Source organism: Coloeus monedula (assembly GCF_965178545.1).
Source record: "Coloeus monedula genome assembly, chromosome: 2".
NCBI classification, from domain to species: Eukaryota; Metazoa; Chordata; class Aves; order Passeriformes; family Corvidae; genus Coloeus; species Coloeus monedula.
The window spans coordinates 10,968,226-10,984,547 of record NC_138782.1 but is presented as its reverse complement, the minus strand read 5'-3'; the positions used below and the strand labels follow the sequence as shown (position 1 = coordinate 10,984,547).

At 39.6% G+C, this 16,322-nt stretch overlaps 1 protein-coding gene across 2 annotated transcripts in view; it reads right to left on the bottom strand.

The window, feature by feature from the left end:
* Positions 1–16,322, bottom strand: part of VPS54 (VPS54 subunit of GARP complex) — a 46,960-nt gene that overhangs the window by 22,498 nt on the left and 8,140 nt on the right. Inside the window, exons 3-10 of one of the 2 annotated variants that reach the window (XM_082276859.1) lie at positions 15,585–15,746; positions 14,491–14,732; positions 12,980–13,058; positions 10,297–10,331; positions 8,859–8,990; positions 6,023–6,408; positions 1,949–2,075; positions 798–905 (exon numbers count right to left, since the gene is read on the bottom strand). In XM_082276859.1, the coding sequence (XP_082132985.1) occupies positions 798–905; positions 1,949–2,075; positions 6,023–6,408; positions 8,859–8,990; positions 10,297–10,331; positions 12,980–13,058; positions 14,491–14,732; positions 15,585–15,720 (1,245 nt within the window). In that variant the 5' untranslated portion in view covers positions 15,721–15,746. The remainder of the gene's footprint in view (positions 1–797; positions 906–1,948; positions 2,076–6,022; positions 6,409–8,858; positions 8,991–10,296; positions 10,332–12,979; positions 13,059–14,490; positions 14,733–15,584; positions 15,747–16,322) is intronic. The other variant, XM_082276860.1, reaches the window with a different exon arrangement.

Genomic DNA, 16,322 nt, shown 5'->3' with positions numbered 1-16,322 from the left:
AAACAAAAGCCAACATGTCACTATCCAAATTAGCCAATGTATTTCCCCCAAAGAAGTAATCTGAACTGTGTTCAATTATTGGTTTTAGCTGGTTTTATCAATAAAGCTTTTTGGTTTTAGCAATAAAGCTTTTTAGCTTGAAAGATACACTGCCCTAAATGGCAAACCACCACACCAACACAGAAAACGATTTGGGGCTTAATTTAAGGGTTTTTTTAAAGGTGAGCACTTCTACCTTCTGCATTACTTCACCTTGCTCTCTCAGACAAAGGCAAGTATATTTTCCAACCTCTTATCATGTGCCTGCACTAGGTCTGTGCTAACATTAAGGCAAGCAATATTTTCTGTACCATTTGCTGGGAATTCATTTGTTTAAACTGGCAAGTTCTTTGAGTCTTTTTCATGTATTTACAACAAGAACTCAAGGGTTTTGTTTTACAGAGCGTTGGGGGGAAGAGGTTTTTAGTGCGGTTTTGGAGTGTTTGTTGTGGGTTTTTAATGAAACGCAGTGTTACAACACAACTCTACTGTTTGGGAGAGCCATGTGTTAAGAGAAATCAAAGTTCAGAACAATTTTACAGAGAAAACAGGGAGCTTATGTTACCTACATCTTCCAAAAGGTCTTCTCTGTAAAGACCTCTGTGCTTCAGGGAGCCCTTAGGTGTCTGCAAGCTCAGCTGCTCTGAGAGACCGTCAGCCACCAAAAAACTTCATCAAAGCTGTTCTTAATGACTAAAAAAATTATTTGCAAGGGGTACAGGAAAGCTTGTCAGATACATTAGAAATATTTGTCTTACCTGTTTAATTATATTCTTTGCAGTATTAATCATTTCATCTCCATATATTTCATAAAAATTTAGCTTCCTTTGTTTTAGAAGTCCAAATACTAGAGATACAAGTCTCTCCTACCAAGAAAAAGAAAAATTAAACAACTACAAAAAAAACCACACACATGAAAAATATCAAGGTGAAGACAAGAAACAATGTTAAGAAATTGCACAGCAGTAAGAAAGTTCATGTATCAAGCACACAATGAACAGCATTTAGGTCAATCCAGTTCTTCCGGACTAATGCCAAGCTTTGCCTATACAAAAAAAGTTCCCCGTGGCAATACCAGCTGAGTGTCTTTCTCCCACCCCTCTTTCCTGCCAATTCCTCAATTGGGCTCACTCACAAGTGCTTAAACCTGTGGATAGTTCTAACCATGACTGAGTTTCCTGACCCTGAGCAAGACTGACGCTAAGCACAGCCCAAGTGAGAGGCTGGCATGCTGCAGCACAGAGTGCAAGAAACCACAGGGCAGAAATGGGAGTACTGCAGTGCTACTGCCAACCACTACATCTCATGAAATGGCTTAAACAAGGCTGAACAGTTCATAGGCTCTAGCAATTACTGAAGAGCCCTACAGCCAAAATGCAGAAAAATCTTTTCTGGGCTAGAAAGCAACCACAATAGCTTAATCTTCATATGTTTATGATCTTCAGAGGAACGAGGAATATGTATCTACATATACACTGTGAATGAAGCATGCATTCAGGGCAACCATATGCTTGGTATAAGCACTCAAAAAAGCATGGGGAGACAGAATGAGAACAACATGCAAATACAAACATTGCAAAACTGAAATTTTACAACCAAGTCAATGAGAAACCATGTTCTTTTCCACTTACATGCTTAGGTTCATGAAGTATACATTTAATCAGAGAAAAGAGAACTGATTATTTTGAAAAAATAAAGTGGGCCTGGATTGCAGTCCTGAGTTTAATTAGAATTATTTCATCTTATCAAGCACAAAAATAAAGGGGCGGGGAGAGGTGTGGATGAGAAGATAAATAGTCTGAAATTACGGTGTTGCTACTAGGGACCTGAGTGAATTAGTTGGTGTTAATTAAGTATGTTAAAGATGCAAACATATTCATGAGACAGTTTATTTCAGTAACAGACATACCTCTTCTAGAATTTGGCAATCATCTTCTAGGGGTCTATTTAAATCATTGCGAGCATAAGTTGAAAACTCTGCAATCATCATTTTATCTATCAGCTTTTCCAGTTCACAAAGCTGTGAGCCAAGATGCCTGAGAAAAACAGCCATTGAGATATGAGCTAAATAATCAACCTGAAAACGAATCATTAGTTCACAGTTGAAGAAAATAACCACCCAGCAGGAAATTTCCATGCAATCAACGCTGGCTTAATGGGAGGCTCCAATCTTTCACTCCTCAGAGCAGCTGAAATCATGCATTTTTCAGAGGCACTGCCACCTTGCACCAAAACATATGGACTTGAATACTGATGTAGGATAAAATTTGTAAGTACGGCTTTTTGTTTTTTCTTTTTGGAAGGTGCCAAGTACCTCTCTGCCCAATGAGGTGAACCAGAACTAAGAATACTCAGTGCTTGTCAGTATTCTTTGGCTTGTCGAGTTCCTCAGATCATCAGTCCACAAGTTCTTCTAATTCAAACATTTGAGCTTTTGATGAGGTCACAAAATTAAATTCACATGAGATGCATTAGTAGCATTACATGACAGGATGGCTTTCAGAGAACACAGAAGAGTTTCTAAATTTGCCATTTTTTATGCTAGTCTAAATGAAAAATGTTTTTCCCATGTATTGCAGATTTTAAACCATATTTTGCACACTGTTGTCATACAGAACCACAAGGGAATTTCTCACATCAGAAATGTCAACCACTCCTTAAAAGTGGGAACTTCAGAGATGTCAAACACCCCAGGGTTTTCAACTTCCACTAACAGCTGGGGACAAATATCTGTAAAAATCAGACTGCTTTCTCTTTACCAAAAAGAAACAAACACAGACACTTTGCAAATGAGAACTAAGAGGAGCTGTGATATTTTAGATAAGCCTGGATACAAAATGGGGAGGATGAACATGGCTTTCATTCACTGCTGGTGTAGCTGGACCCTTTGCTGTCATAGCTAGTGGACTCCTGGTAACTCCTCTTTGCAGAAATCCACATGGCCAGAGCTGAGCTGAAGTCAATGAATCTTGCTAGATCTGAGTTGAGCAGACTAATTAATTTATTTTACTTTCAAGATGACCAGGGATAACTGTTGTTCAATAACTCATCGAAATGGACAAAGCAGGCATATTTCAAATATCTAATTTAAGCAAAAATAACCTGTAGAAAATCCAAGCCTGTTGCTTCACGGGCATTTCAGAACAAATACAACAGGAAAACACCCTAAAGATTATTATTTGCAATGTAATAACTGGAGTTGCAAATGTGACGGTAGGACTAAGAGCCACAACACAAAGGCTCTTACTGAGGTAAGCATGAAGATGGCTCCTTGGTACATTATTTCTGTACCTGTGCTGAACTGCACTGGAACACACCTGTCCTCTCAAATCCCAGCTATGGGAACATCCAACAACAGCTCCCAGCATCTGCCCTCACCACTACGCCCAAAAGGTTTTAGTCCCTAGCAGCCACAAAAATCCAACCTGAACATGCAGGAACAAGTCAAACCTTAATTCACACTCCAGTGAAACACCTTGGTAATTATCTCTTAACAGGTACCACTCACACATCAGATCCCTTCAACAAATCCTGAGTATGACAACCCTATCATGTAAAATGATGAGCGCAGGGTAAAACTTCTGTTAAAATACACAAATGAGAACTGTTTTTCCATGTATCTGTGTTTTACTGTATAAAATACCATGAAAGTGTGGTTTTCCAGCATACCTCTGCAAAAAAAAAAAACCCAAAAAAACCAAACACCAAACCAGAAAAAACCAAACCAAACCAAAAAATCCCCCACAAACAAGATCACTGTATCTCCATCACCCCAGTAAGGACTGTGAAAACAACACAGAAAGTGTTTTCACAGATCTGTAAGTTAGTTAACACATTAGCTTTTTTATGTAAAATTAAAAGGGTGAACTTGAAAAGGTTAGAGCTCTGAAACTTTAATTCTATCCTACAGTAGAAGCAAGCAGTTACAACTGACACATATCATTATTGACATTAACGTAGATTAAAGACACCAATGAATTACTTCACACCACCTTTACTGGTTTTTTCAATTTTTTGCTACAACTAGAAACAAACTACATTTTTCTCTGCATAGAGTATGATGAGGGAAAAATTAATTGATGATCTGAGTAGTTTTCTTACTGCTTTATATTGAATGATTCTGACACGACTCAATATAAAACACCAAATTCTACAAGCTGCCATGGCTTGCAGAAACAACAAGTTGTTGGGTTTTTTTTTCATCAGGTATTTAGTAAAAAAAAAAAAAAGTAATTATTTATAAAATTAGTTACTGCTTTAGAAGTTCATCTCTTCTTAAAATAAACCTGGTATTTAACTCACTTGACAACTGCATCATTCCTGCTCAGAATAAAGCAAGACCCCTTTTGTATTTCTTGGGAAAAGCTAAAGTGTATGTGCTTGCCATCAATTTATATTTTTTAAAACTTTTTTTTAGAAACACAACATTCTACTGAGAAGTTTTATCATGACTTCCATCTTTCCATTGCACATTATTTCTTCACACAAGCTATATACACAGGCCATTGTGAGACTTGAAAACTGTGCTGGGCTTCTCAACTGCACTTGCATTTCTGGTGGGGTTCATGACTCAGGTAGCCCTTAACTCACCTTTGTGAGCCTTTACTGTCCAAAGCAGAGGGGACATTTCCCAATCACGTCACTGTCTGTAACTACCAAAAGCAGCTAAGCTTTACTCATATAAATTATTCTTTACAGACAAGATGACTATCTACCTGCAAGTATGTTCCACACCTGAGGGTAATTTTGAAACAATGGCACATCTTTGGGACATTGTGTGTATCAACCCAATGTCAAGAGAATTGCACTCTCTGCTGACAGATCACACAGGTTACCCAGTTGCAAAACACAGCTGATTCTGAACGATGCTGTCACAGGGCTGCAGAACTGCTCAGACTGTCACCAAGGTCAATACAAAGGTGACTCAGTCAAGGGCTATGCACCAGAATCAAGTGGTTGATAACTGCAACAGTAGAGAGGACAAACTGCACTGAGGTGTCTGAAGAGAGACAAGCTACACTTTTTAAATGGTCTGTTTCTAGGTTTTTTAATAAAAACACTTAGAGCAACTTCATCTCAGTAATTTATTAGCTCGCTTACATTTTTTTTCCTTTTTTATACTATTTTTAGTATTTTTTCCTGAGATCTTTCCTACATAAAATTTGAGTGTTTTTCCAAACTAGCTAGAAGGGGTGTTAGGAAGTTGACATAACAGATGGACAAGAACAGTAACTATATCAAATTCTGAACATTCATGTTACAGTTACTGAGCAACAACCATGCTGTCATTATGCAAGCTGTGGACCACTGGGCTGCAGGAACCACAGAATCTCTAAACAAACCACCCCTCACCTAGCATCAGCTTAGAAAACTTACCACAGAGCTCCTCAGCTGGCTGATGCAAGCCTTGGAGCTGGTTTAACCACACACTACTTTTGCCAGCACCATGCCACACTGGCAGCTTTGCATCTGTATCTTATGATGGCTTATTTTACATCATCTAAAAGGATTCTACTGTATTAATACTCTTGCATGTTCCTTTAACAACTCAAGACCGGGTCAGTCACTAAAGACACGGGCCCAGAGTGGAGCTGTGCAGCAAGAACCCATCCCTGGGGTGCTGCCTGCAGGAGGATTGCAGACCCCCACGTGGAAAACACCTCTCAGCTGTGAGCTACAAGCCATGCAAGATGAAAGTCCAGCCACAGCTTGGCTCTCATCTCTGCACCCCTAAAACATCTGTAAACCAGAACAGAGGATAAAGTATTTAGATGTCCAAGTTCATCCCACTCCAAAAAAACCCCATCTCTGGCAAAGGCATTAGTCACACACTGCTTATGCCACACTTATATTTTATACCTTCTGCATTAGGTCCTCTAAGAATGAATGAACACAGGTAGAACAAATCCCTTCACCCAACATAATGTGCTCAACGCATTCCAGCTCTGCTTGCATTTTATGTACTTCCTACATGGTTACCTACCGGAAACTGTGAATACCTTGAAGCTCTTGCTGTAACACCTCTTGTGTTGTTGCTATTAAGTCCAAAGCTCCAACATACTCCGAAGTGGAGAGCAGCAACTGTACTGTGGGCTGTGTTTGGTGTACAGTAGCCATTAACTTCAGTTTATTGTATGCTTTTATACAGTTATTTCTGGTGAGCGACAGTCTTAAAACTCGAAGTGATCCTTCACACATTACTTTATCAATTTTAGAGATCTTCTCTCTAAGCAATTTTACAGCCTGGGAGGTTTTCCTGAGGTAGTCCTGCAACTCATGCTGAGAGGTCATTGCATGAAAAAATGCTTCTGAGCGGAGAGAAATCTGATGAGCAATATTGACTTCCACGATGTCCAGATAATGGCTCAGCTGGGAAGAGGAAAAACCAACATTATTTTTATCATCTGGAAGCTTTATCACCATGTAAATACACTTTCAGGGTATTTGTCTTATTGTATCAAGAGGAAATTTTGCTAATAAAAATTAAATCCCTTTGTCATTGTGGTTTAATAATTTCTTTTAAAATTAACTCAAAATCACTGTGGGAAGGCTGATTTGATGCCTTTCGTGCTTGAAAATAAAAAGTTAGAAAAGCAAATAAATCTAAAATACCCGAAGTTTTTTACCATGTGGTTGCACACTGGCCACAGAATATGGACAATAACCAGGAGACAGCTCTGGATGCTGGCTTGCAAGCAACAGTATATACATGCAAATAGTCTATGAAATTTGGGTCACTTCAGCGGCTAAAGGTGCAGCCACTATACTTGATGACACCCCACTGGAATGGCCCTGCTTATTTAAAAAGCTGTAGTGCCTTCTTTGTAGAGAAACCTCCAGGGCATCTCTGGCTGCAGCTGTACTTTTGCCAACCAGCTGGAATTAGTACTAAGCCTATTTCCTGTGTGCTGGCACTGTGGGATTCCCAGAGACAGAGTACACCTACATGTTCAGAACCTGAAATTCAGATTCTCTATGTCCAACAGTTACCAGACCACTGCGTTGGCCTGATTCTTTGACTGCAAAAGCTCTGTGGTCTGACTTATGCTGAATATGCAAACTCCAAGGACTGAGGCTTTAGGATGCTTATCTGAATGTTAGTACTCAGATGACCTGGTTTCTCAGAGGTGCCAAGCATTCAAACCTCCTGCTGAATTCCAAAAGGCCAACCAGAGATGGAAAGGAAATCAGCTGGATAGTGTTTCCTTCTTGGAGTTACTTTCATACTGCTTTCTGCGGAGACACTAGGGATCTATCTATACAATATGCAAACCCACCTTTCTTGTTCACATCTAATTTAATCGGAAACATCCTCCACCAACCACTGTGACACACCTAGCCACAGGGAAAGCCAAGACAGACTCTCACATAGAGATCAGAGAAAGGGCTATTACAAACAACTATTTATGTGATTGTACCAACCAGATACCTCAGGTCCCTTCACTATGCTCAACAAGGTAGAACAAACAGAGCAAACAGTACCTGCCTCAAAGAGTTTACAGTCCCAATGTAGGGCAACACATGGGAGGAGGTAAGGAAGGAAAAAAACATCATAGGGAAATTACTGAAGTAGATCAACAGCAGTCCAAAAGCCTGTAAGCAGATCTGCTTAAGGCAAGATTTTCAAAATCCTGTTGGAAAATGGTGCCTGGAGCAAGGGACAATTATGGCAGCAGGGTGCATGTTCACACGTGGTAAGTGTAAACCTCAGGTAGTTCAGAGCCTTTAAAAAGTAAAACAAAAAATTTGGGCTCATTTCAGTCACATGAAGCAGAGTTTTCACTCCTCTGCATCAGTGAGGGCTCTGGGTCTGCTTCAACACAAGTACTTTCTGAGTGTCCATCCTGCTGCTGCCAGGCACACTTCAAGAAGTCCACAGTATACGCCAGACATTGCTTTCTCATCTTCAGACAGCAACTGCCTCAAAAAACTCCAAAGAAGCCTTCCTCTAACTTTGGGCACGGAGGACAACCTAATAATGAACCTTTCAGTTAGCCTCCAGCAGAGCCTGTCCCACCCTCCTGACTTGGCAGGACAGCAGGAAGACTAATACCCAGAAATTTGGAAACAGTTTCCAGACGATCTCATGTTATTTTTTTCTTAATGTACCCCAGACTCTAAAATTACTCAGATTTTCTAAAAGCATTTTATGAGTATTTGTACTGTAAAGACGACTCATAATGAGATTTTCTATAGTATGACTACATAACTAACAAAAAAAGAAAAAAACTACCAAGAAGAGAATTCTGTTTCCAATATGAAAGAAACAGCTCTGCTTTCACATTCTCCTTTGTGAAATGCAAAAACAGACCAGTGCAGATGACAACAAAAGAGGAATCTCTTAAAATACAAACCCAGTAGGATTTAGTATTGCTTTTAGCATAGAAAGCACACTGCCTTGAATCTGAAATTTTCCTGAGATGTTGGAAAGTAACAGTCTTACACACTGTACAACCTGTGCAATCCAGCTTTTCCTCCTCATGGAACTGCTCTTCCTCCCTAAGAAAACTACTCCACACCTCAGAAGTTCTCAATATATACCTGTTTCAGTAAGTTACAGCTGTCATGAAGAGCCAGTTGTTACATCACATACAGATTCTTTTTTTCCAGATTTGACAGATTTATTGAGCAGGGAAAGAAGTTCTCTTTCAGTAGCATGTTTCCTGCATGATTTACTAACAACCTGCAGCCTGATGTAAAATGAGAGACAGCAAAGCCCACAACAATGTCTCAACAAACACTACACAACAGCAGCATGGAGTTCCTTCGTAGTATCCACCAGCACTGATGGATAACCACAACTTGTGTCAAAGTTGTACCTTTTCTTGAAGTAACTTGGAGGAAGCTGCATCACGATTTCCTTTTCCACCAGCGGTACTAAAATGAGACCATGGTAAAACGGCATTAAATGTTAAGGAATCTTCCAAGGCAAAATCTGGTTTCATAAAAATCTGAAACAGAAAAACAAAAGAAATAAATGTGCCTCACTCACCCCTACATTTCTTGCCCCAGTTAAACACATTTCCTGTCTCATTAAGCTAACAGAGACCTTATTTGTTGATTTCAAAATCCAGATTTTCATTTATCCAGGTGAACAAATTCATTCCAGACCTTACAACCAAAGTACTTTACACTTTGAAAGCTTGTGTGATCTGACAAAGTCTTATCTTCCAGAAAGTGGAAGCCATAGTCCAAAATTACATGTGTATTCATTCAATCACCTGAGATGACCTAAACACCCTGAATGTGCGAACGTAGGCAGCACTGAAGTGCAGGTGGGCCCTCTCAAGAATCTGAGCAAAGCTTCTTCACTAACGAGGGCATCCTGCTGCTGATCTGCTCATTCCTGGGGCCACAGCTTCTACCAGGCTGATGATCCAGCCAGCTGTCAGGATGCAGCTAGTGTTGTCTGGGAGGGAGCAGAGCCTCAAGCTGCTCTCCTTTATCAGGATGCAGCAAACATGCTCAGCACAAGAAGAGGCAGTAAGGTGTAACATTAACTACACCTCCGGGTGAACTATCAATCTGAATTCACTCTGATAACATTTATACTTGACAAAACCTTGAGCTTACAGGCAGGCAGTAGAACCCTTTTCCTTTTATTTATGAAGTGTAATTTTCAAGGGTTCAACACAGACTACAGCATCACACCACACTCAAGCATTCTTGTTTCCTGGACTTTAAACACTGCAGTGACAGCTACTCAAGTCGCAGCCTGCACGACTGGCACAGAGATGCTGACCCATATTAACACTCTGACTTTTTAGTGTACCTAGAAAAAAATTATTCACACTAAAATGGAATCTGGAGTTGTGTCTTTTGTCAACCTGACAAAAAAACCCACATCATGTACACTGCGTGCTTATATGCAAGAGAGCCCTGATCAAGGATTCAAGAAGTTAAACCTAATGCTAAGTTGTACACTAGGTAATGTTCAAGCGTTTCTCAAACTCTCCAGTCTTCCCTTCCTCCTAGGACGGCCAATTTTGCTCAGCTCTGAGGTCTGAACTTCATTTATTTAAAGATGAAAATAATAATGGTATTTGTATTATACTTTAAGAGAAAAATTGAGACCATGGAAAGAAGAAGAAAAAAAAAGACAAAGCAAATCATCCATAGTTTTTTTAAATTCTGAGCACTACAGATCCTCTTGAGAATCAATCCAAGTCATCAGCAAGGACAAAATTTCTACATGCATATATTTAACACTTCACGTGAGGAAGCCTTACAACAGCTCTGAGTGCACAGAAGCCATACCTTAGGTACTTGTTCCAGATCTGTCCTGGATTTATCTAAAATTAAACAAAACACAAGTAGTCATTCATGAGCAAACAATGGGAAACAATCCCCTTGAACAAATGAATCCCATGAACATGAGGAAGTTTTCAAGACAACGATGGCATGTTCCTCACAGAGAGGGAACAGGGTTACAAAGTGAAATGAAACCTTCTGACTGAACACGAGGAGAACCTTTTCCATCACGAGGACAATCAAGCATTGGAGCAGGCTGCCCAAAAGGGCTGGGTACTTTGGAGATTTTCTGGACATATATTTGTACATATTTTCTGGATATTTCTATTTTTCCATGGTAAAGCTTTGAATGCCTTGGGCTGACCTCACAGCTCAACTGGCTTTGAGATGGCCACTGCACTGAAGGCCTTCTGAAGTCCCTGCCAACCTGAAAAATGCTGATTCCTTGAAGTGCTTTTTTGTCCTTTGCAGTTCAGGTCTCATGCTCAGACTACTCAAAGGAGCTTGCACTTGGCTGTTTTGGCAGTGTCAGTGCTAGTCATTCAAAGCAATCCGCTTAGCACTTCACATTCATTAGTGCACTGGCAAGGGCCAGTAAAAGGTCCTTCTAACATCACCCCAGTTTTAATGCTCCAGACTGAAGCTGCCCATACAATCACTTTTGCACAGCACTTGGAGACTGGATGCACAAAGACTGGCAAGAAGGATGAACAAGGGCTCGGGCCAGAGTCCCTAGCACACTGAGCAAGCAGCACAGCAGCAGTAATTTCCATGGAGTAAGATGACCTGACAATTGCAGAGGGTGAGAGAGTTGAGCTGGGAAAAGAGTTAATTCATTACACCCTAGCAGAACTTGAAGAAAAGACAAATTCAGACTTTTGAGGTTCAGCCAAAATCCCCTGTCCCACCCTCATAACTTTAGTGTGCATTATGAAGAGGGGGCACATTGGAGGACAAAAAAGTTGAGGAATTTAGAAGCGATGAACCCACATCTCTGCTGGACAGTCTGCTCGTCCCTGACAAACATGGCAAGTGCTACTTCAGCATCAGCTCCCACTGCTCTCACCTCTTTGGTTTTTACTTCATTTGTTTCTTACTTTATTTGTATCAAAATACAAAAGGCAACCTTGGAATCATTCTGCTGTCCTCAGCCTTTGCTCAGACCAATTCTTACAGAAGTAAAAGGCCAAGTCTTGTGGGATGGAGTTAGAGGAAGACAGGAAACAGTAACAGCAAAAATTATAGAAAATCACAAGCTTCAGTTTACCAAATGATGCTTCTAAGAGGAACTGTCCAGCTACCCAAGGAGCTCCCAGTTACTTTGGTGACACTAATTTTCTCTTTTTAAAAACATTCAGACTCTTTTAAAACAGATTAAGCTAAGACTGAAGAAGGCACTTTGATTTTACAGTATGCAGCACAGACAGACTCATTCTGGAACAGCTATTCAAAAATAACACCAATACAGAGAAACCCTGCAGAAAGGCTTCCTTTTGCACAGAGGAGGAGGAAGAAAGTCAACTGAAACAATTTGATCAAAAGGAGTAAGCTACTGGATCCTTTTTGTTGTATTACCTGTAGACATTGATACAGATAAGCCTTATCAAACAAGGATTGATAAATGAATCCTTTTATGCTAACATTTTTGAGAAAGTAAATTAAAATAAATATTAAAAACTTTCTCCAAGTTATGAGTGTCTCTTTTCCTTTTGCTTGTCTTTCCTTTTTTATTTTGCCTCTTGCCTTCCTTCCTGTTTAGTTTCCTATTAGCTGAACTACTTCCATGAAGTCCTGAAATTCAGCCTTCACTCACAGGTTTGAGCTCCCCAGCACAAGACAGACCTAGACACACTGGAGAGAATCGTGTCAAGAGCCACAAAGATCATTAAGAAACAAGGAGGAGAGACTGTTTAGTCTGGAAAAGCCCAGGGGAGATCAGTGTGCTTAAAGATCTGATGAGGGGGCACAAAGAACACAAAGTTGGTTTTTCTCTGTGGTGCCCAGTGTCAGGACAGGAGGCAACGGGCAGAAACTGATTACACGAAAGATTCCATCGGAACACAAGGAAATACTTTTGCTGTGAGGGTGGTAAAACACTGAAACAGGTTGCCCAGACAGACTGTGTAATTTCCATCTGTGATATCCAGAACCCAACTGGACACTGTCCTCCCATAGGTGGCCCTGGCATGAGCAGATGGTCTAGACTAGATCATCTTGAGATTTCCCTTCCCATCTCAGCCATGACGTGACTCTCATGGCAGAGATACAGGAATGGCACTGCAGTTCTTCACTGCGAAGCCAACAGCTCCTACAAATTTGATGCAACAGTTTCAATGGGTCTTAAAATAAAAAGCAGTTAAAAAAAACACTGCCAGCGCCACAATGACCTGCCATGAATGCAAACATGCCAAGAAAATGTTTAAAAGCAAATATCACAAGCATTTTGACCTATAAAATGACAGCAGTGGTCATGAATACTTCTAAGCCTACCATGTCTGAGTTTTCAAATACTGTTTCAAAGAAACCATCAGCTATTATTATACATTAAGACCTCAAGCAAATAACAGAGACAATTAGTACATTATAGAATCAATAATGAGTAACATTTGTAACACTTGCTACTGATGTTATAACATACTGATACAAAAAGACACCACTTTTTAATGATTAAAGGAGGCTTTGACTGTACCGTGAGTGTGTAATAGTGTCCTGTCAAAGGTATCTTTAGGAGTACAAATATTCTTGCATCTTTCATGAACTTTCTCTCTCTGTAGAAGAGAAAATACATTAAAGAATTATTCTGATGCCTAAAATCCAGAACTTCTTCATTTGAAGCAAAACATTCAGTGAAACACAACTGAATTATGCAAATAAATTCTGGCAAGTTCACAGTATTTTCTTCCTCTTATAAGCTCAGACAAAGTTTTTCCAGGTGAAAGGTACCAAAAACTTCAACCAGTAGTGGACGTGTTGGTTTTTTTCCTGTATCTTTACATCTCAAGAGAAAATGAACACAGAAGTTATTGAAAAGGTATAATAACTTCTCTACATAAGGATATATAATCACAGATCAATTGTAATTACATATACAAACATTTATTTTCTGACTAATCCAGAAATCACACTAACACACAAAGAATCCTTTTTCATTGCTAAATCAAATTGGATGAAAGTAGAAATTACTTGCACACATTACTAATGAGTACCTTGCTGAAATCACGTATCTTGTTTAGTCATGCTGAGCTTCAAATTTTAAACACCACCAGAGACCATAGTGGTGAGAAATTATATTTCTAAAGAACACCAATGTTAACTAGATTTCTGCTAGAAGCTACACAGCTCAGTTCCAAAATCTTCTTTCATTTAGCAGTCACTGCATGAAGTACTAATTTTAAAGGATGAAATCTTAAAACATTTAAAATGCTGAATATGTGAGTTAAAGGCAATAGTTCTGTTGTAGTTCAGTTATAGACAATTCACTTCCACAGTCTTTAACTATGATTAAACAAGTAACACTTCCTGCAGCTAATTCTGAACCAGCAAAAAAATAAGGAAGGTACAAACCAAGGAAGCAGAAAACAGCGGGAGACTTCTACATGTTCTTTCAGTTAAAAAAAGAAATACTACTACATACTTACTGACACTTGTATTTTTAAGAGATTGTAGAAGTCTCCTACTGGTCCTGGTGTCCTTAGATGTAGCTTACACTTCCCTGTTACAAAAGAAATCATGAAGATAATAGGCCTATTTATAGTTTGAGAAGTCCATGTATAAATGTTTCACTGTTTAGATTGAAGACTCTTAAAAAATATCTCCAACCCTCACAGTATGTAGTCATTTGATCCAAAGGTCTGAGAATGCCATGTTGCATTGTAGAGCCCAATCCTTAAACAATCCTTACAGGAAAAAAAGGATTAACAACCAGAAAGAATATGAACTGCAAGCCCTGGTGCAGAGCTCAGTACTCAGAAACAGAAGTTAAAAATAACAAGAAATTGCCTCAGGACAATTCAGAAAGCATTTTCCACACAATGGGTTCTGAGATTATAAAACCAGAAACGTCCAATGAAGACCAAACCAACAACGAAAAAGCAAATTATCAGCTAACTGTACGATGGGCTACTAGCAGGGACAACCTAATTAGAACAAGGATCTCCTTCTGGTCCCTAGGACTATGTGCACCTAATTGGGGGTTCTTACCGGAGCGATTTCCTGTTGGTATAATGCAAAATGTTCCTTGGTGATCTGTGGGAGGTAGAATGAAGGCGTGACTTCAGTGTCCACAAAGTCCACTCCCCATGTTTTTGTAAAGAAATCAGATTCCCTTTTTGCTAACCTAGGATCATTTAGTGCTGCTGGGAGATTGACTTTGGAATGATAAATAGTCCATCTTTGCTGATCCGCAACTAGAGATGGGCTGTCACGTAAGTTATTGGGATTGCCTGCAGCACAAAAGACAAGACAGTTTGTTAGGGTGAGAAACAAGGCTGTAGCTTTTGCTAAAATGTGGTTCTTAAGCAAACCATGTTTTACCAGTTACATACTGCATTAGAATTATATATGCAAAAGACAGATTATATTCTCCTTCTGCAACACTTCACCTTGCATTCCTTCTATGAGATTAACCAGTCAAGTTCTGAACACAGAAGTGGTGTATTGACACTTACCAAATAGATTTAGCTCAACAACTTTAGCTTCTAGTGAAGAGAAAAAAATTCCAACCACAAACATATTTCTAATAATCTGATCTTGATCAGAATGACAGCTGCAATTCATTAGCATTAGATGTCATAATTCTTAAGATTCCATCCCACCTAATCCTTTGTGTAAACTAAGCTTTGGTGCAACACAACAGCTGGAACCGTGACCAAAATCTGGTTTATTAACAGCACCAGAGACTTAGTACTACAGACAGGTCACTTGCTTCCTCCTGCAGAAGGGCTGGGATGTCTCCCAGAAGGAATGCAGTCAGACTCTCCAAGCACACTGGACACATCTGCTACAGGCTCTGACAGATTGCACCCTCTTACATGGAGTATAGATCACAGCTGTAATGTGGAATCATGCAAGCAAAAACCCCACCTATAATGAGAACATCTTAAAACAAGCTGCAAATAGTCCCTCCTATTGCTCCAAAGGGATGCTGGGTAGTATAAAGCAGAATTACGGCATGCTTGGAAGTAGGACTATGGCTTACTGCACTACACCCAGTATACAAGAAATAGTGAGTGGATGGTTGCCAATAGTTCAGCAAATTGAGCTGCTTTCTCCCTCTCCCTGCACACCAACATTACCTGTGGGTTCCTTGGGACACACATCAGGCAGGGACTGCACAGGGCAAAAGCGTTTCGTGGCGTCCATTTCTTTTTTAAAGAAAGCATCACTGCTGTTTGACTGAGGCACTGGTGAAGAACTGTGGCTTGATGCCATTGCATAAAATCACCACTTGATAAAAGCTAAATAGGAAACAATAGATATCCAGGCTTTAATAAAGCTCTGGGGACACACTGTATCAAAACAATGACACTCCAGTATTGTTTTTAACTGCAGTACTTCAACTGACACATTTCAACAACAGTAGAAAGTTTATTTTAAACACAAAAATAAAAGGCAGAATGTAACTGCATAGTCTGTTCCTCACACACCTGTAGATTTGGAGGATAGCCTGTTTTTGGGCACACCACCAACAAAAATAAGAACATTAAGGAAAAAAAAGGAAGTCCTTCAGGCACTTCTTCCTTTCTTGACATTAACTATTGCAGCCACAGTGCACATATTCACAGTAGAATTTCCTGTCAAATATCAGGAAACATTGTACTTGAATCGGGAAAACTGACAATTCAACTTTTATGGTTGCCTAGTAAAGTACAGTTTATTTCAGCATAATGTATTTGCACAGAGAAGACAATTAAATCATAGATCAAAAAGCTCTAGAGTAAGCAAAGTCACACTAATTTTCAGTTCAATTTTAAGATCCCAATTTGAAAATAACAGCCTTAAAAATTTTACACCAGGGCTGAACTTAATGAGTT